Raw genomic sequence first — 23707 nt, 5'->3', positions numbered from 1 at the left:
CCCTCCTCTCAGGGAGGCCTGTTTGGCGGGGTGTGTGACAGCAGCTGCTGTGCTGTAGAACAGGGTCAGGAAGGAAAGTGGGGTGTGACTTGTGGGAACAGTCCACTGTCCTCTGCCTCTAGGCAGCCGTGTAACCTGTAGATCCCCTGCCATGCCCTCCCCTCCTCTCCGTGACCAGCCAGGAGGCCACTGTTAGCCTCGCATGGACAGGGAGCTGGGAGGCTGGCACGCTGCAGTGGGTTGCTTTTCACAGGTGTCCCTCAGGTCTGTGGCCTGGCTCCTTTTTCCCTTCCAAACCCTCCCACCGCCACAGCTTCTCTCACTCTTTCAGGAGTTACTGCCTGCTCTTTGCAGTCATCCCACCCCTGTATGTGAGCACCCTGAAGCTGGAAGCCTTACTCCCTTAGTCTGGGTGAGATAGCTGGTGCTGAACGCCAGGGGGAGAAAAGGCAAAGCCGCCTGTCTCATCCAGCTCCATTTTAATTTCTGACTGACAGATGGACAGGGGGTAAGGTAGCAAGCAGCACCCTCCAGGTCCCATCCTGGGACAGGAAGGAACCAAGGGTGGCTTTGCTTCACTGCCAGTCAGTGTTCTGCAGTGCAACGTGCTGGAAGTCCTAGCACAGACACCACCCAGAGCAGTGGGCCATGGAGCGCTCCTCTTCACCCAGGCTCGGCAGAGTTGGTTCTGTCTGTGCTGACCCGGGGCCAAGTGGGCACAAGGAGCTCTTGCCATGCTTGGAGCAAACATCACCCACCAGCTAGCAGTGGTCCATGCAGCCAACTCGCTTTGGCCACCCCAAGTCAGCTGCCCTTTTGACTCTCCCTGGGTCTGAGTCCAGCCCAGGCACCAGGCCGACCTGACAGATGGCCTCTACCTCTGCCCAGCAGGTGGTTTGAAATGAGCAGTGAGGACCACAGGCTAAGTGGCCCTAATGCAAACTCACCTGTCTGCCTGGGATGAATCCCTTTCCCCCAACAAGCTCTAAGTGACAGTGACGGCCACAGTGCACAGCACCTTGTGAACAGGCTGTACCATAAGCAATGATCCATGGAAAGGGAGAATTGGAGCAGGTGGGGAGGAGGTGGCAAACCCCAAAAGTCCCATGCCTGTGCCACCATGGGCCCTACCCTAACCAGCTCTCGTGGCATCTGCTGCTGCGCTCAAGTTGCTGGGCACAGGGGCAGGTGTTGTGTTCCTTACAAGAAGCACTTGGGTGGGGGAGCATCAACAAAGCCATAAAGCCATGAGGAACAAGGCAGATGGCTCTATGGGCTGCCACCCCACACACTGTCTTCACTGCAGGACCCTGCAGGTTCCCATGCTGCTTAGACGGTCACACACACAGCCAGTTCCACCCAGGGCCCCGGACAGCAGGGACTAAGTTGCCTGCAACTCTGGGTGCAGGGCCCTGGCAGTGGGAACCAGGTCCAAGCGAAGCCAGATCCAGCCCCACGTGTGCTTTGGTTCTCAAGAGGGTCCCCTAGGAGGAGGTTCCCAGTGTCCCACACCCTTGGCATCCCTGCCGAGGTGGGAGGAGGGAGAACCTGCCGACCCGGAGACAGGCTTGCTGGGGCTGTCCACTGCTGTCTGTGTGTGCTTCCCAGTGCGGTTGCTGGCTTCTCAGTACAGCAGACCCTGAAGATGTAAATGAACAGATTCCATATGCAGACTACAGGTGATTGACACTTGAAACATTTAAATATAAATTAAGCTATAACTTAAGTTACAACCAAAAAAGAAACCCTGAAAGGACACTCAGCAGTTGAGGATGCTGAACACATACACAGGACACCCCAAACACGAGGCCATTTTCATTGTGCCAATGTTACATTCGTCACGGGCCGGCTACGCCACACCCCTGGTGCCATCACGCCGTCTGGCACTGCACTCCGGCCCGTGGCCCGTCGTCGTCCTCATCATAGGCCTCCCGGTGCTGGCGCCAGTTCTGCTCACTGGGATTGAACTCCTTCAGCTCCACCTGGTCCATGTCATCCGTGACCCTGACCTCCTGCCGTGGGGGAAGCAGAGCCTCCAGCTGGGGCAGCTTCTCCAGAGGAAGCCACTGTTTCTCGGGAAAGACCACCTGCAGGGGAGAGCATGCTGCTGTCCGTGCCCATGGAGGCGCACGGCAGCGGGCTGGGGGATGGAGGCAGACTTACGAGGAACTGGATGATGAGCATGCCCTTCTCCAGGGGCGCCTTGTAGATGGGCATGCCCTCGTTGCGCACGCACTTCAGGTCCCCGTGCTTCACCACCTCCCCTGACACGGAGAAGGGCAAGGTGTCAGACAGCAGGGGTGCCACCTGCCACCCTGTCAGGGTGTGAGGGCGCAGCCTCCATCCCATAACAGATAAAGACCTAAGTCTGTGAGACATGATGCTAACATGTGGGACCCAGATCCCGGTGCAAGGGAACCCTCCTCAGAGCCCACCCCTGCTGCTGACAGCTTCCTGGGAGGCAGCGGCACCTGCAGACTCCCTGGGCCTCTCCCAGGTCTAAGCCTGCTGCCCCCTAAAGAAACGGTCCTAGGGGCTGGGGAGGAGTGGGGAGCAGCTGCTCTGCTCCCAGAGAACTGGGATCCACACAGGGGCAAGCCCTGGGCTGCAGGGCTGTGTTTGTCCCGGCTGGGAGATGCCACCTGCTACTGCTGAGGGAGAAGCCTGGGGCAGGGAAAACCAGAGGAACGGATGACGCCTGTGCCTGCAGGGGCTCAGCCTTGAAGGTGGCCCTAGCAGAACACGGAAAGGAAGGAGTACAAACAAGTGGAAGGCTGGGGGCGGGGTGCAGAAGGAATGGCCAGGCATGAACCTGCAAAAGACCACCCCAGGAGGGGTACTGCGGTAGGTAGGGTCCCCCAGACTCTGTCCTCCTTTCTGCCCCGTCCCCAGGGCACCCACTTCCTTCCCTCTTGCTCCTTCCTCCAGCACCCACACTTCTGGCCAAGGCAGTAGGGACATCTGCGAGGTGGACCTAAGATTTCAGCTCGTCCAAGATGGGCCTTCCCAAAGGTGCTGCATCAATAGGGCCGACCACCAGGCTACAGCCCTGCTGCAACACAAAGGGGACCTGACCCAGCACCTGGTGTGGGCAGGCGGCCTATGGCTGGGCTCTGCAGGAACCCTGGGCCCTCAGTCATCCTCAAACAAGGAAGAAAATGGATGCGGTGGGAGGCCAGGTAGTGGAGCCCATGGGTGTTAGTTTCGAATGCTCATGCAAACTGCACACTCCACCCTGCCTTACCCTACTCTTTCAGTCCGTGTATGCACATATTTGTACGTGCCTGCACTCAGCAAGTGCTGTAAAATCATTGTTTCCAAATAATTTTTCCAATCCCCCGACTCCCCCAACTCAAAGGTACAAGGCCTGGATCTGAAGTGTCATTTCATATTATCCTCTGGAGGGAAAAGGAAGAACTAAAGAGGAAGATGACAGAAGAGAGAGGGCCCTGGGCGATAAGGAGAGGGGGCAGCTCTGGTGGCTGGCCAGGGAGGCAGGTTGGCTCAGGGTGCCAGCACCCGGCCTGCAGAGCCTTATCACCAGTCACCATGCTGCAGGCCCCTCCTGAACCTGCCCCTGAACTTGTATCCACAGATGACCACTCCCAGTCCCTGTGGCCAGTGAGAAGAGCTCAGCAGTGCACTGCTCAGGGCCAGGATGCCTGGGGGCTGGCCACCCCCACGTCACAGCTGACCTTTAGTGCTGTCCCTCAAGCAGGTGCAAGCAAGGTCCCCAGCCTGCCCTCTTTGCCTTTTGAGCTCCCACTCGAGCCCTCTCAGGGGTAAGAGCCCTGGGTCATTGCCAGTGGGCTACAAGAAGAGCTGCCAGGCAATGCTTTCACTTGGGAAGATTCCATTTTAAAACACCTGCAGTGGAAATGGCAACAGGAAAGCTAGGCGCACACAGGGATGTATGAGCACACCACACCACTTGGCAGATCCCACCTGTGGTCAGCTAAGTTTGCTACAAAATTGAATGTTTAAAACCTTTAACTGGCAGATTCCAGGGAGAATTAGAGATTGCCCCCAGCTCCCCTGAGGCCCCTGTCCCAAACCCTGACTGTGCTGTTCTGGGAGAAAAGAAATATGTGCTGCACGTCAGTGACCAGGGTCACCACCCAGCACGCCCCGAAGCCTACCTGACTTGGATGTAATGACCAGGACCCGATCGTCCAATGTCTTTATCGTCTTCTTGAAGCCACAGAGAGCTTCAGAGAGCTGAATTTTCATTTTCATGATCAAGTCATGGCCTCGCCTCTGAAAGACACTATGATCCTTCTGATCAAGCACAATTATGACATCGCCAGGCTCCAGCTCAGGCTCCTGGTCGCCTTCTCCATGAAACAGAATCTTTTGCCCATCCTTCATACCTACGGAACATCAGCCCCTCTGGTTAGCACCTTGCAGGGAACCCCACTGCCCATGCTGCTCACGAGGCACACCAAGGCCTCCAGTTCTGAAAGTTCCTCCTCCCCCAAGCTCACTGGAGCTGGGGAGGATGAGGCAGCCATGATAGCCACCACTAAGAGACGTCAGAGTCCCCATCTGCCCCAGAATATTGGGTCCCAGGCCACCATGCTGAGGATGGGGGATGTGAAGGTCCACAGCACAGCCCCACACGCATGCCCTGCCCCAGACCTGACGTGGCCTTATGTCACCACCCACCTTCAGGGGCCCTCTGGGGACTGCTGTGGGATAGCCCACTTTGGCCATCTTACTCAGGATCTGTTTGCCAGCTCAGATCACCCAGGGCAGACCTGGGGGAGAGCTGAGACCAGGAAAGGCCCTGTGGAGGGGCAGGGCCCATGCAGGAGGGCCGGGGCTGCAATGGCTACACAGGCTGGCAGAGACCAAGCTCTCACACAGGGCGGCCAAGGGCCAATGACAGCCTTTGGGCAGAGTCCTCCAGCGGATTCTAAGGAGATGGGCAGCGAGACTTGCAGGGCCCTGGAAGAACTTAACTAGGGCTGTGCCGTAAGATGGCAAGGGAACCCTGGTAGGTGACAGAACAGAAAAGTGGGGGTGCAGGGGCAGGAAGCTGCCTTGTGATAGGGGCACACTGTCCACACTGTCCACACCGGGATACAGCTCCCGGTGCTCCAAGCGATGTGCCCAGGAGGGCCTCTGCAGCAGGTTGGCTGGTGAGGGAGTCCACATGGCCTTACCTTTCTCCACGTGGACTTCGATAATCTTCTTCTCGCGGACCACCTTGGCACCACTGCAGCTCTCGCAGCGATCCTTGGGGTTGATGCGCTCGCCCTGGCCTTTGCACTCGATGCACACAGTCTGGATCTGCTGCACCATGCCTGGCCCGATCTGCTGGATGTGCACCTGCATGCCCCGGCCCTTGCACAGCGGGCACTTCTCCACCGACCCCTTCTTGCCCCCAATGCCTGCATGGGGTGACAGGAATGGAAGTTGTGGCTTCTCTGCCACGCTTCCAGACAGCACTGAGCACAGGGTAGCACCTGACCCTGGACACTGGGCACGATCATGAAGCATCTGGAAAAGCCCAGCCTGGCGGCTCATATCCAGGGGTTGCTTTGTGCTCTCAAACATGGGTAGCTTGGGCTGTGCCCATCGCACATGTCAGCTACATCCCACTGCTTTATTCTGCTCCCACGGGTGAAAACACTCACACCCTATCTCCCGGGGATGTACCAGGGCTCAGCCATTTCTCTGGGACCCTGGGGTCTGATTCAAGTTTTCCTGATAACTCCCGGGCGGCACAATCCACCGTGGCCAGACTGCCTGGGACACAGGTCTGATGCTTCTTTCACACCTTGTGAGAGCAAAAGTGAGTGGAACGTGGGGTACCAGAGCCAGAAGGACTGTTTGAGTTTTACATTTGCCTAATAACCATCAGCATATTGACTAGGTGTGTTCAGCCCAAGTGGAGCGCGTATCTGGATGGACAGCTCTGGCCCTGGGCCTTTGTAGGCTTGGCCTGTTGCTCACGTGTGAAAAGAGAAATATTTTTTTCTATGAAAGCATGTTTCTGGGTCCATTGAGAGCTGCTTAAAAATTATTTTTTACCTTCACACTTCTCACAGATTACATTTTTCTGAAGGGCCAGCTTCTTCGTGACTCCATTATATAAATCTTCAAGAGTTACAGACAACTGGTGCACAACATTCTTGCCTTCCCAAGGGAAAGAAGAACCGGTTAGTATTTCTGTAACAAATACTGTATTAATTACCACCTGCATGGCCCTGTTGCTGGAGCCATCAGAGCCCTGCAATGGGGGGCTGGGTATCCCATGACCTCCCTGTAGGAAGCCACCTGTTCCTGGGCCCTGCACCAGCAGCCAGAGCACACACCTTCTTGTACTATGGGCCAATGACTCAAATTATTTATGGGGGCCACAAAGATGATCCCATTTATATTCTGGGAGCAAATCTGAGGACAGAGGGGTTGGGTCAGCTACCCAAGAGTTCCTAAGGAAGGGTCCTGTCCCACCAAGATGACAAGGGTGACATGCCAGCACCCCTGAGCTTGCATGGAACCTCTTCCTTGGTTGTTACAGGCTCTGCCCCTGAGCCCTTTTGTCACTCGTGGCCAAGTAGAAATGCTTTCCACTGCCAAGCTCCAGTTTCTGTGCTCAGGATAGTAGGTGTCTGTCCTCGGGTGGGCATTTGTCTGCTCCAGGCCTGGCCCACCTGCCAGGCCAATGGCATCCAAGCCTTCCTCACAGCCTCATGGGCCACTGAGACAAGGTGTCCTCCATTATGGGGTCTAAGCTTTGAGAGGTGACTCCATCAAGGGAGAGAAGGTTTTCTGCTCAAATCAGCAAGCGAGCAGCATACAAGGACACTCCCTGTTTTCTCATGTCCGCACAGTCTACAACAGGCACGGGCCACAGACCCAGGGGGCCAGGAAAGGCCTGTTTCCTGCTACGTGGTACATTCACAGCACTGGCACCCCGGCTGCTTCAAGCTTGAAAGCAGTCATCATGCGAGAACACCCAGGCCCCTCATAGGCCAACACCAGCTTCCTGAAGCCCTGGGCAGGGCTGCTCTCCCCAATCTGATCTAGAATAATTAACAAGCTGGATGCCCATCTGGCTTCAGGATCCCCCCGCAGCCCCGAAGGGTAAGCCAGACAGGGCAGAGACTGCAAGAGGCTGCTGGCTGGGATCAGGGGCCGTCCAGCCTACTGTGTAGTCAGGAAGAGCAAACCAGCAGCACGAAGCTGCCGTGGAAGGCTATGAAAATGAGGAAAGAGGAGAAAGAGATGATTAAACAGGGGGATTTGAGCTGTAACATTTAGGAAGCCAAGTCCCAGCTGGAACCAAAGAGGTCACATGCCCCAGCCCCAGTTAGGGGCAGCCCAAAGCTGCAGGGAGGAGGCAGAAGTGGGCAGAAAAGCACTTTTGGCGGAGGCATGACCCACAACCCTGGGTGCTGTTGATATCCATGAGGGACACTTTGGGGCTGCCCCCACGTCAGGGACATGAACACAATCAAGAGATGAGCCTGACCTTTCTTTCATCCACCCGCTCCCCACTTCATGGTGTTTGGAGGCTGTGGGACAGTGGCTGGTACCGCATTAGGAGTGTGTCTGAATGCCACACAAGGCTCTCAGACATGACCATGCCCAGAGAGGCCACCACACGGGACCTGCTCATGCATCGGAACGTATGTGTGTTTACCTCTTCTCTCCCTGGCCATCCGTCCGCCACCGCCGAAGAACATGTCAAAGATGTCCATGGGTGATGAGAAGCTAGGGCTGCCGGAGCCACCTTCTTTAATGGCTTGCTCTCCACCCTGGTCATAAATGTCCCTCTTCTTTGGGTCTGAAAGCACCTCATACGCCTGGGATATGAGTTTAAACTTCACAAGAGAAGAGAGTGACAAGGGAGATGATCAAACAGAGGAATGTGAGCTGTATCATTCAGCAAGCCCATCACATCCACACCAAACAGTGACAGACCCACCCCCTCCCACCAGCCAAGCTGTGCTTGACTGGAAGTTCCCACGCCCTCCCTGGGATGGGGGCACAGAGAGACCCAGGGTGAGAAAGCAGCTGGAGGGATGCTACCGCCCCACTCCAGCTGCAGTTGGCAAGAGGCAACAGAGTTCACTTAGGACCCAGGGAGATGGTTGCTAGGATCCAAGTTTGAGACCAAACAGAGCCGTGGCGGCCGGGGGTGGGGGGGTTGCACTTGGCTCTGCAGCCTTGCAAATCCCTCTGTTAGTCTGCTGCGTGGGCTTATCCTGTAGGCATCCCTCAGTGTCTAACTGTAGGTGGGCCACATTCTGCATGCAGGCCCAGCCTCGGGCACTGCCCCCACCCAAGTCCTGTGTCTTCCCAGCTCAGCGACAGGCAGGCCAGTCTCACTCTCAGCATGGCCTTGTGGGGCTCTCACTGTCTAAAGTGCCTGAGACAGATACAACATCCTGTGTAGAGTGTTCCTGCCCAAATGTATGAGGGAAAATTCAAAAAAGTATGTAAGGAAAGATAAATATCCTTTTATGAAAAAACTGCATGGATTAAAAAATTTGCACCAAAATAAACTTTTAACTCAACTTTCCATAGACTTGAAACATTTATTAACTTCTTTGAAAGGTAGACAGAGATCCCTCATCGGCTAGTTCACTTCCTGAATACCCACAACGGACAGGGTTGTGCCAGGCAGAGGCCAGAGGCTGACAACCTGATGCAGGCCTTCCTCGTGAATAGCCCAGACTAACCCAACTGAGCCCTCCCCTGCTGCCTCCCTGGAGGTGTACCTGCAGGCAGCCAGAGCCAGGAGCAGAGCCAAGACCTGAACCCAGGCCCTCCACTATGGGATGTGGGTTCCCAAAGGGAATTCCAGCCACTAGACCAAACACAAGCCACAACCCCCTGTCCAGCCCCTGCCATGAACTTGGTAATGCTCCCTCTTCTATGTCTGCCATTCAACTGCAAGGCAAGAGCCAGGAAGTCCAAACTGAGGGACAACCGGCACAAGGAAGCTACATCCATGTGGAATGATCCCGGACTGGATCTGCAATGGCTGCTTAAGGACACCACTGCGACAAGGGGAGAAATGTGACTTTCTTTCTCAGTGTTGAACTTCTCAGATGTGACAACCATACAAAGGTGATATACAAGGCGGCTGTTTCCAGGAAAACCATGCACATGTGTTTGGGGCTGTGAAGTTCTACTATGAACGGCCTGCTTCCAGAAGCTTCCATGGACAAGAACAATGCCAAAGCTGAGCATCACCCACCTGAAACACTCGGAACCATGAGTGTTTCCGCACTGGGCACTTTTTCACCCTTTGGAATATCAGAGCATCACTAATCTGGAAATCCAGAATCTAGGGCTGAGGTACACAACCTGCTCTAGAGACAAAGCAAATACAGCTATTTGTCCTTCAGCTGAGTGGAGGGCCTGCAGGTACTCACGGTACCATGCCCATCTTCTCAGCAGTCTAGGAGTTTCCACCATAAAACCAGCACACTAAACCATGCCAACACACCTTCTTCCCTCCCTGCTGCCAGCACCCCAGGCCAGGACTGCTGCATCTGCTCTTCACCCTGCATCTCCCATCTTTTAAGTGTGCTCTCTGCTGCACCCTGTTCATTGGGTCACTCCTCTCCCAGACCCCTCCGCTAACTCCCCACAGCATCCACTGTCTCCTGACACCCCCGTTATACCAAGCTCCGCCAGCCCTGCTGCTGCTGTAGCCCTGAGCCTAGAACTATGAACAGCCTGTGGCAGGCCATCACACCTATTTACTAAATGACTAGTTCAATTCTGAGACCTGAGATGAAGGAGTGGGCTATGGCTCAGTCAGCCAGATGTGTGTACAAAGTGGCCAGAGCCACAGAACACACTGGTGGAGGGGGCACTAGGACAAAAACATGGACACTGACACAGACACCAGATCATGCCTGACCCACAGCCCCTGCCTGGGATCCAATAAGCATTTGATAAGCAGAGCTGGCAAAGAGGAGACACCTCAACAAACAGGTCTTAGAAAGCACCCTGCACAAGGTAGCTCCCATCTTTGTGGATCTCTTCACTCTCATAGCACTTGGGCCATATGGGTCTCAGTCACTAAGCTCCCTTTCCCCAGCATCAAACTTGGAGTTCAGGCAGTCTCTGGACTCCAAGATCTATAAGCAACTAGACCAGGAGGTCCTTGGAATGTTCTTGGGTCTCTGCTGTAGGTGAGGGCCTACGCTGACAACATTTCATCTAAGGGTCCATTAGGCGTGTTCATCAAATACACAGTCATGTGGGCAATGCTGGGAAAGGACCTGTTCGGATGGGCTCAATCAGGGGCGAGATCCCACAGTGGGGCAGGCACCTTTTACTGGGAGTAGGGACCCCAGCCTTCCAAAACCTAACCCAATCCCCTGCCAGGTCCCCTTCTCCCAGCTGGTGACAGTCGCTGCGAACAGCACTGGAACTAGACTCCAGCTGGGGGAAATGACTTAGAGACTGTGTCTCGGCTTGTGATTAAATATTCAGCCAAGAGAAAACAATAGATGCTTATGTACAGGATGACCATGCGTGGTCACCTCAGAAAAAGCCTGAGACAGATGGAACATGTGTAGGGGAGTGTGCATGCAGTGGGATTCTGAAATTGCCTGCACTGTGTGTTGTCTTTTGAGAGCTTTGAACTTCAGTGTATTATGGGGGCTTAAAGGTACAGTGAAATCAACCAAAAGACCAACTCATCTCAGCAGGGCCATAGCCAAAAACACGTACCCACCCGCTCCCCATTGCTGCCCCTCAACAGGGACCATTTTGCTGACCAGTCATCGGCCACCCATGTGTCTTGCGGAAAACTAGCTGCACGCAGACCTGACCAGCAGCGATTCAAGGCTTAGCACGGCGTCTGACAACAAGTGCAGGCTGCCCAGTGCTTAGCAACCCAGAACAACAGGGCAGAAAACAAAGACCAGCACCCCAACGGCCTTCTCAGCTGTCCCACAACAAGGACTGGCGCAATCTATTTTTGAAGAGACATGAATAATACAGTGACAAACTTAGGAGGGAAAAAAACACCTGAAGGTTCCACTTGGAACACACAGAGTACAGGACACATACTGACTCACACAAGCCCAGATGAAAAAGCAGAGGCCTGCCCAGCGCACAACTGCGAGTATGAGTGAGTGAGCAGACAGGGTCCCAGTCTCCTCAGTCCCTTTCATTTCCAACCCATGTATCTGCATCTCTGTGGGTCTTCCTCCCAAGTCCCCTTTCCCATAACTGCCCTGCTTGTCTGTACCTGTCCCAGGCTCTCTCCCCTCTGGTCCCAACCTATAGTCTTCACTTCCTCTGGTGGCATTGCAGTTCCAGTCTCTTGGCTAGCCAATACTGCGCAGCTGGACCCCCGGCCCTGAAGCAGGTTGGGAGTCCCACCCTGGCCCTGACCTCATCTCAGCATGGAATGTCGGTATTAAATAAGTGTCCACTATGCAAGGAGGCAGCCTCCCTTACTAAGCTACAACGTTTTCTCGCCTTCCTAAAGACAGGCAGAGTGGCACAAGACAGTGTCTTTTCTCTGTCCCCACAACAAAACGCTGCTAAGGACACGGAGACTCCACTCCTAAGAGCTCCGTTTGTGCACCCCTAATGCGATGGTTGTCCATAAATAATTCTCAGTTCTAAATAGACCCAACAACTTGCCCAAGTTCAATTCCAGGGGGCAAAAAAAAAAAAAAAAAAAAAGGGCTTCAGAACACCAAAAGCAGTCCCATGCGTGGGCACACAGCTGGGCGCTAACTCCCGGCAATCCTAGGATCTGACCCTAGCCCAGGGTCACAAGCCAGACCACATGTTCCCGCGAACCAGCTGCTCACTCCCTGAGACGCCCCACGCTCTCCTTACAGGAGCCGGGGAGGAGGGCAGAGTCTCTCTATGAATCACCAGCACCAGGGAGAAAGCCAAGGACTTTTAAAAGCTACAGTAAGCCACCTAAATATAGCTGGGAAAGGACAAGTGGGTAGCAGGCACATAGGCTTAGAGGAAAGCATTTTAAACCTGTGACAGCCACATTCGACACAGGGGGCTAAATATAAAGAGTTCCATCACTGCTGTCGCCTCGCCACACTTCCTTGGATAAGCCGTCTCCAGCTGGGAGTAGTTACCTCCAAAAGGTACTTCCAACAGGCCTACAGGCTAGGCAGGTGCCCCGACTCTCAAAGCCTATCCAGGACCTCCAGTGTTCCCTAAGATAATGGCAGGTGAAAAAAGGCACACAGAGGCACCTTCAAGTCACCTGTTCAAGTGGGGGTGTGAATTTCCTTGGGGAAAAAATGTACACTTTGTAAACCAGGGAGAAAAAAAAAATGAATTTAGCTGTCTACTATGTAAGCCTTTAATGGGTCTTTACGATCCATCATCTGCAGGGTCATGGATTACAGGTAACCAAGAATATATATTCATGGATAGGTTAGTCAGGTGGCCCTAAAGCATCCCCGTTTAACAGAGAATGTGTGAGAAGGTGGCAGCCTAGGGACCAACTCAGCCCATCACTCTCACAAGGGACCCTCGGGGTGGTCCCAGGTGTACACACGCTGGGACTTCAGAAACTCAGTCCTAGGGTTTCCCCATCCACAGGGGATACCAGTCCCCAGACAAGGACACTTCTGCTCCCCCTATGCCTGGCTTTCCCCTTTTGCTGGCTGCCCTACCCACAGCAATGTCCAAAACCGTCTCCTGGGAGCCGAGGGGCAGCCCTGGTGCCTCTCCCGCCTCCGGCAAACACATCTGAGGAACGATCCCCAGCAGGGATGGGGATTCACAGGGACTCTGCCTGCCCCACCCCACCCGACAAACTCCAGCCTCCGCCGCAGGGTCGCGGCCCGGGTGACCCAGGCTGTCATTCACCGCCGCCCGCGGCCCCGAAGGAGTCCCCGGGGGCGCAGCCGCCCGCACCTTCTCGCCCTCATCCGGGTTCTTGTCCGGGTGGTACTTGAGCGCCAGCTTGCGATAGGCCTTCTTGATCTCCTCCGGGGAGGCGCTGGGCTTCACCCCCAGGATGTCATAGTACTGGGTCTCCTTCACCATCTTGTTTCTGCGGGCCGGGCGGGCGAGGCCGGTCAGCGCGTCCCGGGGTTCCCGCCGGAGCCCTGGCGCCCCCCCGCCGCCCGCCTGCGCCTCACGGCCGCCGCCCGGGGCTCCCTCGGCCGCCCTCCCGCCCGCGCCGGGCCGACCTCAGTGCCCGGCTCCGCCGCACTCGAGCCGCCGGCTCCTCCGCGGCGGGTTTTATTCGGCGCCGGCGGAAGGTTCCGCAAGGAACCGGTGACGCCACAGAAGCCCAGAACCTTCGCGGAGGTTCCGGCCGCGGGCGTCCGGGTTACTCAGCGGGCGGGCGGCGGCAGCAACGGTGGCTGTGGTGACGGGGACGCGGCTCGCTCACCCCGGGTCTTCGGCTGCCTTCTCTTCCTCCGGCCTCCCTTCCGCCTCGCCGGCGCTCCAGTTGTGACTGGAGCCGCCCCGGGCCATGGTGGGAGCCTTGAGAGGCGGCTTGGACGTGAAGAGAGCCCTCCGAGGAGCGTCCCGCCGCCGCGAGGCAGCCCCCTTGCCCTTGCTCTTGCGCGGGTCCGTGGGGCCGGCTGCACGGAGGCTACAGAGGCGCGGGAAACCTGCTGCAGCGCGGGGCTGTGACCCGCGGACCCCACCCTGCCTCTCCCGCGGGCGTGCCCGCCCTCTGTTGGGTTACCGCCCAACATTGTTGCGTTTTTTGAGGGGGCTGGTGGCAGTTTGGGGCCCCGTGGTCCGGTGCTGGGATGGAGCCCCAGTCTTCCCAGGTCTCCCTAAGTTCTGTAGCAGCCAGCAGCCTTCCTACTCCGGTTGTTCTCAAGGCTGAAAAACCTCAGGCCTTTCTGTATGTGGACGGTGGCTCTCCACTGGTCCAGGGTTACTTGTTGCCTACGCTTGGGAGGCTCTAAATTCCCCCAAATGTTGGCAGGGACAACCCTCAGATCCTCCCAAAGGCTGTGGTACCCCTCCCCTCCAGGCCCCAACCATGCACCTAGCACTACAGACTGAGCTAGGATGGGGGCAAGGGGGTAGGTGGAAGGTGGATATCTCAGGGTTCCAATTCTGGACCCTGACAAGCTAGGGTGACCCTAGAAGCTGTCGGGAAGAGCACAGTAATAGTCCTTGACTGTCCCTCCTCCCCCCAGCTCCTGGTCTGCGCCCCAGGAGGCATGCTCAGACCTGCGCCAGAAGCCAGGGTGGGGAAAGCTATCAGAGAACCACAGGCCCCTCCACCCTAGCCAGCCTTGGCTTCTGCCCCTGCCTCACTTTGTCAGTGAGCAGGCCACCTGCCTGGGGTGCCCTGACCTTGTTTGGGGTCCTCTGCCCCTAACCTCTTCTCCATGTCTTCAGTGGACCTGAGAAATAATTTGTGATAGTGAAGAGAAGTTAAGCTACTCACTGCTAGGCTCCTGCCCCACCTGAATTGTGCCCTGATTAGGGATCTTGGAGCTGTAGGTTAGGAATTTTGGAGACTCTATCCAGACAATCACTAACCAAATAGTTGTGCTTAGCTCCTCTGAGCTTGTTTCTTCTTCAACCAGACGTGGTCATTGCCAACTACCTGCCTTTTTCAGGCTCTGGTGAAGGCTGCTAGCACAGTGGCCTCAAACCTGGAAGCTTCTAGAAGTCCCTATGTAGTGTAGGCAGTACCCTACACTACTCCAGAGCCTCAGGGTTGGGATCAAGCTTCGGGGTAGGGACAGGGAAAGGAAAAGATTGATAACTGTAAAAGGCAAAGAGAGAGTTCATCTCCTCAAATGTGAGGCTTTGGGCCAGGGACTGGTGTCAGATCTCAGAACTCCATCCGGGTCTCCCCCATAGCAGGGTAGGAACCCAGCCACTTGAGCCATCACTGCTGCCTCCCAGGGTTTGTATCAGCAGGAAACCACAGTCTGCAGCCAGCCCCAGCTATCGAACTCCACTCTGGGGTGTGAGCTTGTTAGCCACTAGGCCAAAAGTGTCATGATGTCATAATGTGAAGATTGATTTGTAAGGCAGAGTGACGGAGTGAGGGCGAGATCAGGACAGCTGACTCATAGGTTGCTTCATCAAATACCTCAATGGTCAAAGCCTGGAGCCTGGAACTTCACCTGGATCTGCCACAAGAGTGGAGGGACCCAAGTATTTGGGTCATCTGTTGTTTTCCCAGGCACATTAGCAGGGAGCCAGCTCAGAATCAGAGTAATTGGGAATGAAACTAGTCCTCATCCCGAATGGGAATCACATGTGGTGGCTTAACTTGATGCACTACAACCCTTCCAGGCTACAGACTTTGGAAGACCCTCCTCTGCCAGTGTGGTCCCAGAGTGCTATCACAGCCAGGATGCTGTGCGCAGGACCTGCCTCCTAACCTTGGGAACACATGTTGCTTTTCTTTCTTTCTTTCTTTCTTTCTTTCTTTCTTTTTAAAGATTTATTTTCATTACAAAGTCAGATATACAGAGAGGAGGAGACAGAGAAGAAGATCTTCCATCCAATGATTCACTCCCCAAGTGAGTCGCAACGACCGGTGCTATGCTGATCCGAAGCAGGAGCCAGGAACTTCTTCTAGGACTACCACATGGGTGCAGGTCCCAAGGCTTTGGGCTGTCCTTGACTGCTTTCCCAGGCCACAAGCAGGGAGCTGGATGGGAAGTGGAGCTGCTGGGAGTAGAACCGGCATCCGTATGGGATCCCAGCACATTCAAGGTGAGGACTTTAGCTGCTAGGCCACAGTGCCAGGCCCAACGCTTAACATTTGTTTTACTTTGGTTCTGTTGAAAATATTCCTTTTATTGACCACATTTTTTTTTCCCACACTAATATCATTTCTTCCCCTGTATCTGGGGTCAGGGGAGAAACAAAGGGAAAGACCCACCCAACCTCCCTCCCATCCCAGGTCCCCGATGTGAGACACGCTCCGAGGGTCCTGCTCAAGCAGTTTTGACAGTTCAACAGTTCTGAATTGCTGCCAGTCTCGCCATTCCAAGTGCGATGAAATCTATTCGGAATCCACTGGCTGACATAGTCTCTTCATGGTTGGGGTTCTGAGGTCAGCAGTTCAGTTGGAGGGATCTGTTGTGGGCTGAGGAGCTGATTTACATTGCTTTAGCTGAGCACTCAGGAATCAGGCCTAAGGCAGTAGCACCTGGCCTTTGCAGACTCATTGACGTCCTATTGTCCTGTTAATGGACTTGGGGGGAAGAGGAGATAATATGTAAGAAAGAGGCTTAGGAGCAGAGGGCTCCCAGCACTTCTACCACCACCATGGTCTCCATGTGTCGGTGCTTTTCACTTGGACATTCGCAGTGCCTACTATGCCAGCTCAGCGGAAGAATTCTAATCTGTCCAGGCATTTTTGCTACTGTGAGACTGGCTTTTTACACAATGTGAGCTTGGAGATTAATGTCAATAATAATGTCTTACAAAAGGGCCTTCTATTATCCTACTGTTTTGGCTGTCCCCATTGACCTTATGCTAATCAAGGGACCTGTATTTAGGGTTTCATTCTTTCCTTAATCTTTAGGTTCTCCTTTTCTTTGTGATACAAGATTAGGTTGTAGGATAAGAATTGTAGCAGGAATTTCTATTGTTTTTGGATAAAGCAGATGGCATGGTTGTTCTTAGAAACACCCACTTGACCATGAAGTGGAAAGTCTGAGCCAGAGTTTAACTGATTCTGTAAAAATAAAGCGGACGGCTTTATTGCCATGTCCACTATCATCATGGAATCCTAGTGGTCCGTCTCTTTCTTTCTGCGCCTCATCCACGCACCCTTCCCGAGTTCCGAAACCCAGGCTGGAGCTGGACTCCGGCAGGGATCCTCAAAGAAACTTCATCTGAGGTGATCCCAGACCTGATTCTTGTGTGTGGTTGCCAGAACAGGGTCCTGCACAGTATTGACCACATTCTAACCAGACTCCCTTAAGCCCTATTCTTGGACTAGGTCTTAACTGAGATCTGTGAACAGATGCTAATGTTATTCCTGATGTTGCAAGGCCAGCCCTCCTCCCTAGGACGGCTTCCGCCCGACTTGCCTGGGAACCCACAAGGCTGCCAAAAACAGTCTGCTGTTTGTTCCAGCCAACACCTAAGGCCTGAAAACAGTGCTTTAGTCTCCCCGTCTCCATGGAACCCCAGGTTTGACCATGGCCAGCTGGTACATCCAGCTGGTCTCAGGAAAGAGCTGTCCTACCCTTTGTAACCTTAAGTCCCTCTGCTGCCTCCCCACTCCACCTGCCTTCTTTGAACTTGCCCAGTTACTTTGATACAAACAAAAGTGATGTACAGGGACTGACACAGTAGCCTAGGGGTGAAAGTTCTCGTATTGAAAGTACCAGGATCCCATATGGGTACCGGTTCTGATCCCGGCTGCCCTGCTTCCCATCCAGCTCCCTGCTTGTGGCCTGGGAAAGCAGTGGAGGACGACCCAAAGCCTTGGGACCTTGCACCCTCAGGGGAAACCCGAAGAGGCTCCTGGCTTCGGATCAGCTCTGCTCCAACTATTGCAGCTGCTCAGCTCTGCTCTAACTATTGCAGCTGCTTGGGGAGTGAGTCGATGGACGGAAGATCTTTTCTCTGTGTCTCTCCTCCTCTCTATACTTTCCAATTAAAAAATAACCTTTTAAAAAATGATGTGCAGTTCAGGCTGCAGTTGCATCCCATGTTGCCATGATGATTTCAAAATGCCCTCACTGACTTAACTAGTGCCTGGTTTTGTATAACCTTGATTAAGACTTTTTTTTTTTTTTTTTTAAGATTTATTCGTTTTATTACAGCCAGATATACACAGAGGAGGAGAGACAGAGAGGAAGATCTTCCGTCCGATGATTCACTCCCCAAGTGAGCCGCAACGGGCCGGTGCACGCCGATCCGATGCCGGGAACCAGGAACCTCTTCCAGGTCTCCCACGCGGGTGCAGGGTCCCAATGCATTGGGCCGTCCTCGACTGCTTTCCCAGGCCACAAGCAGGGAGCTGGATGGGAAGTGGAGCTGCCGGGATTAGAACCGGCGCCCATATGGGATCCCGGGGCTTTCAAGGCGAGGACTTTAGCTGCTAGGCCACGGCCGCCGGGCCCTGATTAAGACTTCTTGATGAGCTCGTGGAATATTTCCAAGAATTTTACGTGAGAGGATTTGTAACTTTACCTGGGTATCTGTCAGATTATGTTTATTTTCCGTGCTACCCTTTTTTTCTTGCAACCTTTACTGCAGGTGCCTTTGGTTTTTCAGTCACAGGAAACAATGCAGCGTTTTATTTAGAAGAGGGAGAGGTGACTGGTATGGGGGGAGGAGACAAGAGTAATGGATAAATTGATCCCTGTCACAGATACCTTTCAAATAAAATAAAATGTGGGCCTTACAGCAGACATGCATTTGAGTCCTGGGGTGGTGAGAAGCCTTGAGAGGTTCTTAAGCAAGGGTGAGATCAATTAAATTAATTTAAGTTAACCAAGAGATCTTCAAAAGAGTCATAACGGGCCTGGCGGCGTGGCCTAGTGGCTTAAGTCCTTGCCTTGAACCCACTGGGATCCCATATGGACGCCGGTTCTAACCCCGGAAGCTCCACTTCCCATCCAGCTCCCATATGGGCACCAGTTCTAATCTTGGCGGCTCCACTTCCCATCCAGCTCCCTGCTTGTGGCCTGGAAAAGCAGTCGAGGACAGCCCAAAGCTTTGGCACCCTGCACCCATGTGGGAGACCTGGAAGAAGTTCCTGGCTCCTGGCTGCAGATGGGCATAGCACCGGCCGTTGCACTCACTTGAGGAGTGAATCATTGGACGGAAGATCTTCCTTTCTATCTCTCCTCCTCTCTATACCTCTGACACTCCAATAAAAATAAATCTAGCTCATGGTTAATGTAGCTATGTCCCACTCTATAGGTCCTAATTCTGGTCTCTGACTCCAGTTTCCTGTTAATGCAGACCTGGAGAGAGAGCAGGTGATGATTCAAGTGAGGGGCCTCCTGCCATCCAACGTTGGACACGTGCTGCGAGTTCCCAGCTTTGGCCCTGGCCCAGCTCTGCTGTTGTGCTGTTATGGACATTTGGGGAATAAACCAGTGGGTGGGAGTGTTCTATCTCTCTGCTTTTCAATTGTTTAAAAAGCTTTATTTATTTTTATTGGAAAGCTAGATTTACAGAGGAGATAGATCTTGTGTCCGCTGGTTCACTCCCCAAATAGCTGCAAAGGCCAGAGCTTAGCCAATCTGAAGTCAGGAGTCAGGAGATTCTTCTGGGTCTCCCACATGGGCGCAGGGTCCCAAGGCTTTGGGCCATTTTCCACTGCTTTCCCAGGTCACAAGCAGAGAAGTGGAAAGGAAGTGGACCAGCCGGGACATGAACTGGTACCCATACAGGATCCCAGTGGTTGCAAGGTAAGAATTTAGCCACTAGGCTGTTGCACTGGGCCCTCATGAATTCTCATAAGTTCATGAGAAAGTATATTATGGAAAAAAAAAACTGTGTGAATTTGAAAATGTTTTTTGCACTCAAATAAACATCTTTTAGTTCCATTTTGTGTAACTTGTTTGAAATCTACTTGTGCATTCATTTAATAAATTTTCCTTTAGTTCAATTCAGCGAGATCTCTCTGTTATAAATAGCATCTTTGTGTGCTTTGTGTTCTATTTTTGGTGACATGGACTGTAAAACATCTCTTGCTGCATTTTGATTTGAAGACATTTTGTTCTTTGGAAGCATAGCAAAATTCTCAAAGTAGTATTATGTCTTGTGCTTGCAGTTGGTGTAAAGTCACGGAAGATAAATGAGTTGCCATGGACATATCTTTGGGGGCCATTGTTGTGAGATATTGATAAGGAGCACTACTTTGATCTAAGATAATTGGCTAACTATAGCACAGATGTTCACCATGTATCAGGGAAGTACGCAAGTACACCAAGGACTCACTGCAGGTAAGAATGCGCTTTGGGTGAGAGGCCCTCTGCCTCCTCTTTCCTGGAGCCTCTTCTCAACAGGATCCCACAGGCCTCTGCCATCCCTGCTACACTGTTGGACATGATTCCAAACTCAGGCCGTCGGTCAGCTATCTGGAGCTAAAGCATTGTTCTGCCACCTCCTACCTTTTTTTTTTTTTTGTATTGGAAACTCAGATATACAGAGAGGAGGAGAGACACAGAGGAAAATCTTTCATCCATTGATTCACTCCCCAAATGACCACAATGGCCGGAGCTGTGCCAATCCAATGCCAGGAGCCCAGAGCCTGTTCTGGGTTTCCCAAGCCAGTACCCAAGCCATAGACAGTATGCTGGGTGGGAAACGGGGCAGCCAGTATTAGAACTGGTGTCCAAATGGGATCCCAGCACATGCAAGGCAAGGACTTTAGGCACTAGATGCCAGGCCCCCTGCTCAGTACCTTCACACAGTTGCACACCCATAGGACCACCTCCTGGTTCAGATAAGATAGAAGATACCCCTCTCCCTCCCAGAGCTGTCTTGCTTGCTCAGAGCTCTGTCACCAAAGATTGAGTTTGCCTGCTCTTACACCCCATGCAAACGGGAATGCTTAGCAGCTGTGATCGTTCAGCCCTCCGCCAAGGATGCTGGTGTTGCAAGTAGCCGCCTAGTCCACTGCATCCCAATGCTGTCCCTAGCAAATTCACTTCGCATGAATATTTTTCATGTCCCCTCGCCCACTGTAGAAATAGAAGAAGAAATGATTGAAAAGAAGCAAATTTGGATTCTCTGGGGTAGAGTCAAGCACAGGTCTCCAGGGAAGGCCAGGGAGCCCACTGGGCTGGAAAAAAAAAAGAGCGCTCAGGCTACTGGAGTCTCCCCTGAGTCTCACTTTACCCTCCAGCCACGCCACCATCTCTTCGTCCAAACCCTCACAACATGGGGTCCAGAGCTGAGCACTGTTTCTGCTCCTGGAGACTTTCCTGCAGTCTACCGTCAGGTCCTCCCCTAGGTGCTACAGGGACACACGGGGATATCTGTCCATGCCTTTCCAGGTGCCCAGGCAGTCCCTCTACCCTGGATGCCTCCCGGACCCTCACCTCCCAGGACCCACAACAAGATCAGCCCTCAGTTCCCCTAAGCCAGGCTTGAGACTGCACAGGATGGAGCTGCATCTTCTGGGGGCTCCCCTGCTCCCCCTACTTTGTTTCAGTGCGAATCAATCCATGATCAGTTTGCTCCAAAGAGTTCTCTGGCCTGGCCCCAGTAGGGGGATGCGGCAGGAATGGTGGAAGCTGCAGGACAACAGCGGGAAGTTCCGCAGACCTGACAGTGAGGTGGGCAGGTGTTTTTCCCACCACCCCCACTTCATCCATGGGGAGACTGAGGCTCAGGCTCAGAGAGGTTAGGGAACTTTCCCCAGTCCACACTCAGTGAAGAGGGGACCCCTGCTGGGACTCCAACCCGAAGTCCACAGTGTCCTTCTAATCCAACACACACCTGTCTCCATGGCCAAGGTCATAGGATGGGTGAAATTGTGCATGACTATTGGGACAAGGAAATAGGAAGACACCTGTTCCAACTGGGACTTGTGCTGTGTTCTTTCTTCCCTCTTTCCCTCCTGCCCTTCCTTTCTCTCTCTCTTTCTTTCTTTCTTTTCTTTCTTTTCTTTTCCTTCCTTCCTTCCTTCCTTCCTTCCTTCCTTCCTTCCTTCCTTCCTCCCTTCCTTCCTTCCTTCCTTCCTTCCTTCCTTCCTTCCTTCCTTCCTTCCACTGGGATGAGCCACAGTTCCAGCCCTCTGCATTTCTGTAGAAAGCATGTCATTCACACTTGCACACACTTCCCGGCTTATACTGAACGACACTGAGGCACAATGTGGGGCCAGAGCCTGGAGTTTAGTCCCAGCACCTGGGCTTTTTTAGCCCCCAGAAGCCTTCAAAGCCAGCAGCGCTACAGCTCCAAACCTCTTGAAGTCTGTGTCTGCAGCAACAGTGCTCATCCTCCTGCTGCTCTTTGGGAGGCTTATGAGGACTACGGGCCCACCTGGACAACTCAGGTCACCCTGCCAAGCTCTAGATCCTTGACTCAGCCCAACTGCAGCTGAGCCAATCCAAAGCCAGGAGCCAGGAGCTTCTTCTGGGTCTCCCATATGGCTGCAGGGTCCCAAAGCTTTGGGCCATCCTCAACTGCTTTTCCAGGCCACAAGCAGGGAGCTGGATGGGAAGCAGGGCTGCCGGAATTAGAACCGGCGCCCATATGGGATCCTGGGCATGCAAGGCAAGGACCTTAACCACTACGCTATCACACTAGGCCCTTGGTTTGGTTTTTTTTAAGATTTGTTTATGGGCCCGGTGAGATGGCCTAGCAGCTAAAGTCCTTGCCTTGAACGCACTGGGATCCCATATGAGCGCTAGTACTAATCCTGGCAGCTCCACTTCCCATCTAGCTCTCTGCTTGTGGCCTGGGAAAGCAGTAGAGGATGGCCCAAAGCCTTGGGACCTGCACCAGCATGGGACACCTGGAGGAAACTCCTGGCTCCTGGCTCCTGGCTCCTGGCTTCGGATCAGCATAGCATCAGCCGTTGTGGTCACTTGGGGAGTGAATCATCGAACGGAAAATATTCCTTTCTGTCTCTCCTCTCTGTATATCTGACTTTGTAATAAAAATAAATAAATCTTTAAAAAAAGATTTATTGGGCCCGGCGCGATAGCGTAATGGTTAAGGTCTTTGCCTTGAACGCGCCGGGATCCCATATGGGCGCTAGTTCCGCCTTTCCAATAGAATAAAAAAACAAAAGATTTATTTACTTATTTGAAAGACAGAGTTCCAGAGAGAGAGAGAGAGAGAGATCTTCCATCTACTAGTTCACTTTCCAAATGTTCACTACAGTTGGGACTAGACCATGTCAAACTAGGGACCAAGAATTTCTCCTGGGTCTCCCATGTGGGTTTAGGGGCCATCCTCTGCTGCTTATCCAGGTTCAGTGGCAGAAAGCTGGATCAGATGGGACTTGAACCAGCACCCATATGAGATGCTGGTGCTGCAAGCAGAAGCTTATCCCATTACCCCAAAGTGCCAGTTCCTCTTCTTGGCACTCATCTGCCATGTTCTAGAACTCTCCCAGCCCCCATACCCTCTGGGCAACCTTGACTGTAAGCCCTGGGTGCTGGGGCCTCTCTCCCCGCCTCTGCCTGCTGGACTAGGAGGCCAGGACACAGCCGACATCTGAGCCTGAACGAACCTGGCACTTTCCCCTCATTCAGCCAGAGCCTTGGACACGAGGAAGCAGGGGTGAAGAGAGGGGGCTCTGCTGGGCATCCTCCCTTTGCTCTGCCTTCCCTGCCCCCATCTTCAGAGTTTGTCTTTAAGTAGTACTTGGTAGGTGAACAGCACAGCAGTTCTTGATGCTTGGCTGTGCACTCCCCAGGAGACCAGCCAGCACCTGTCTGCCCCCTTCTGCCATGCCTTGCCTCCTGGGTGCCTAGGATGCTGACCAGGAATCTTGGGCCTTGGTTCTCTGGTTCCGGCTTCACCCATCAGCACATGCGGGGGCTGGAGGGTTCCCCAAACTAAGAACAAACACCCACTTCTGCGATACTGTGGAAGGTGAAGCTTGGGCCAGGTCTCAAGCTCAGCAGGGGAGTGGAAGAGAGTGTGTGTGTGTGTGTGTGTGTGTGTGTCCCCTTCCCAGATATACCCTGTGTCCATACTCTGGTCTCACCTGGCTGGTTTCTGACTTCTATGGACCTCAATTTCCGCATCTGTCAGTCCAAAGTGGAAGGCTGACGACCACAGAGCTCACCTGGTATGCATGCTCAACTGTTGC

At 53.6% G+C, this 23707-nt stretch overlaps 1 protein-coding gene across 2 annotated transcripts; it reads right to left on the bottom strand.

The window, feature by feature from the left end:
- Positions 1 to 1683: 1683 nt before the first annotated feature.
- On the bottom strand, positions 1684 to 13621 carry DNAJA4 (DnaJ heat shock protein family (Hsp40) member A4). Of its 2 annotated transcripts, none has more exons than XM_004577908.3 (8): positions 13364 to 13621; positions 12880 to 13018; positions 7652 to 7832; positions 6037 to 6141; positions 5166 to 5393; positions 4140 to 4370; positions 2164 to 2264; positions 1684 to 2087 (listed from the first exon to the last, which is right to left on the bottom strand). In XM_004577908.3, exons 1-8 carry the CDS (start codon positions 13447 to 13449, stop codon positions 1872 to 1874), a joined length of 1287 nt encoding a protein of 428 aa, XP_004577965.2. In that variant the 5' UTR covers positions 13450 to 13621; the 3' UTR covers positions 1684 to 1871. The 2 variants fall into 2 exon arrangements, with proteins under 2 accessions (XP_004577965.2, XP_058521550.1); XM_058665567.1 differs by lacking the exon at positions 13364 to 13621 and adding an exon at positions 13158 to 13296.
- Positions 13622 to 23707: the final 10086 nt, after the last annotated feature.

This window comes from Ochotona princeps, chromosome 6 (assembly GCF_030435755.1).
Source record: "Ochotona princeps isolate mOchPri1 chromosome 6, mOchPri1.hap1, whole genome shotgun sequence".
NCBI lineage: Eukaryota > Metazoa > Chordata > Mammalia > Lagomorpha > Ochotonidae > Ochotona > Ochotona princeps.
This window is presented reverse-complemented; position numbering and strand designations above follow the sequence as displayed.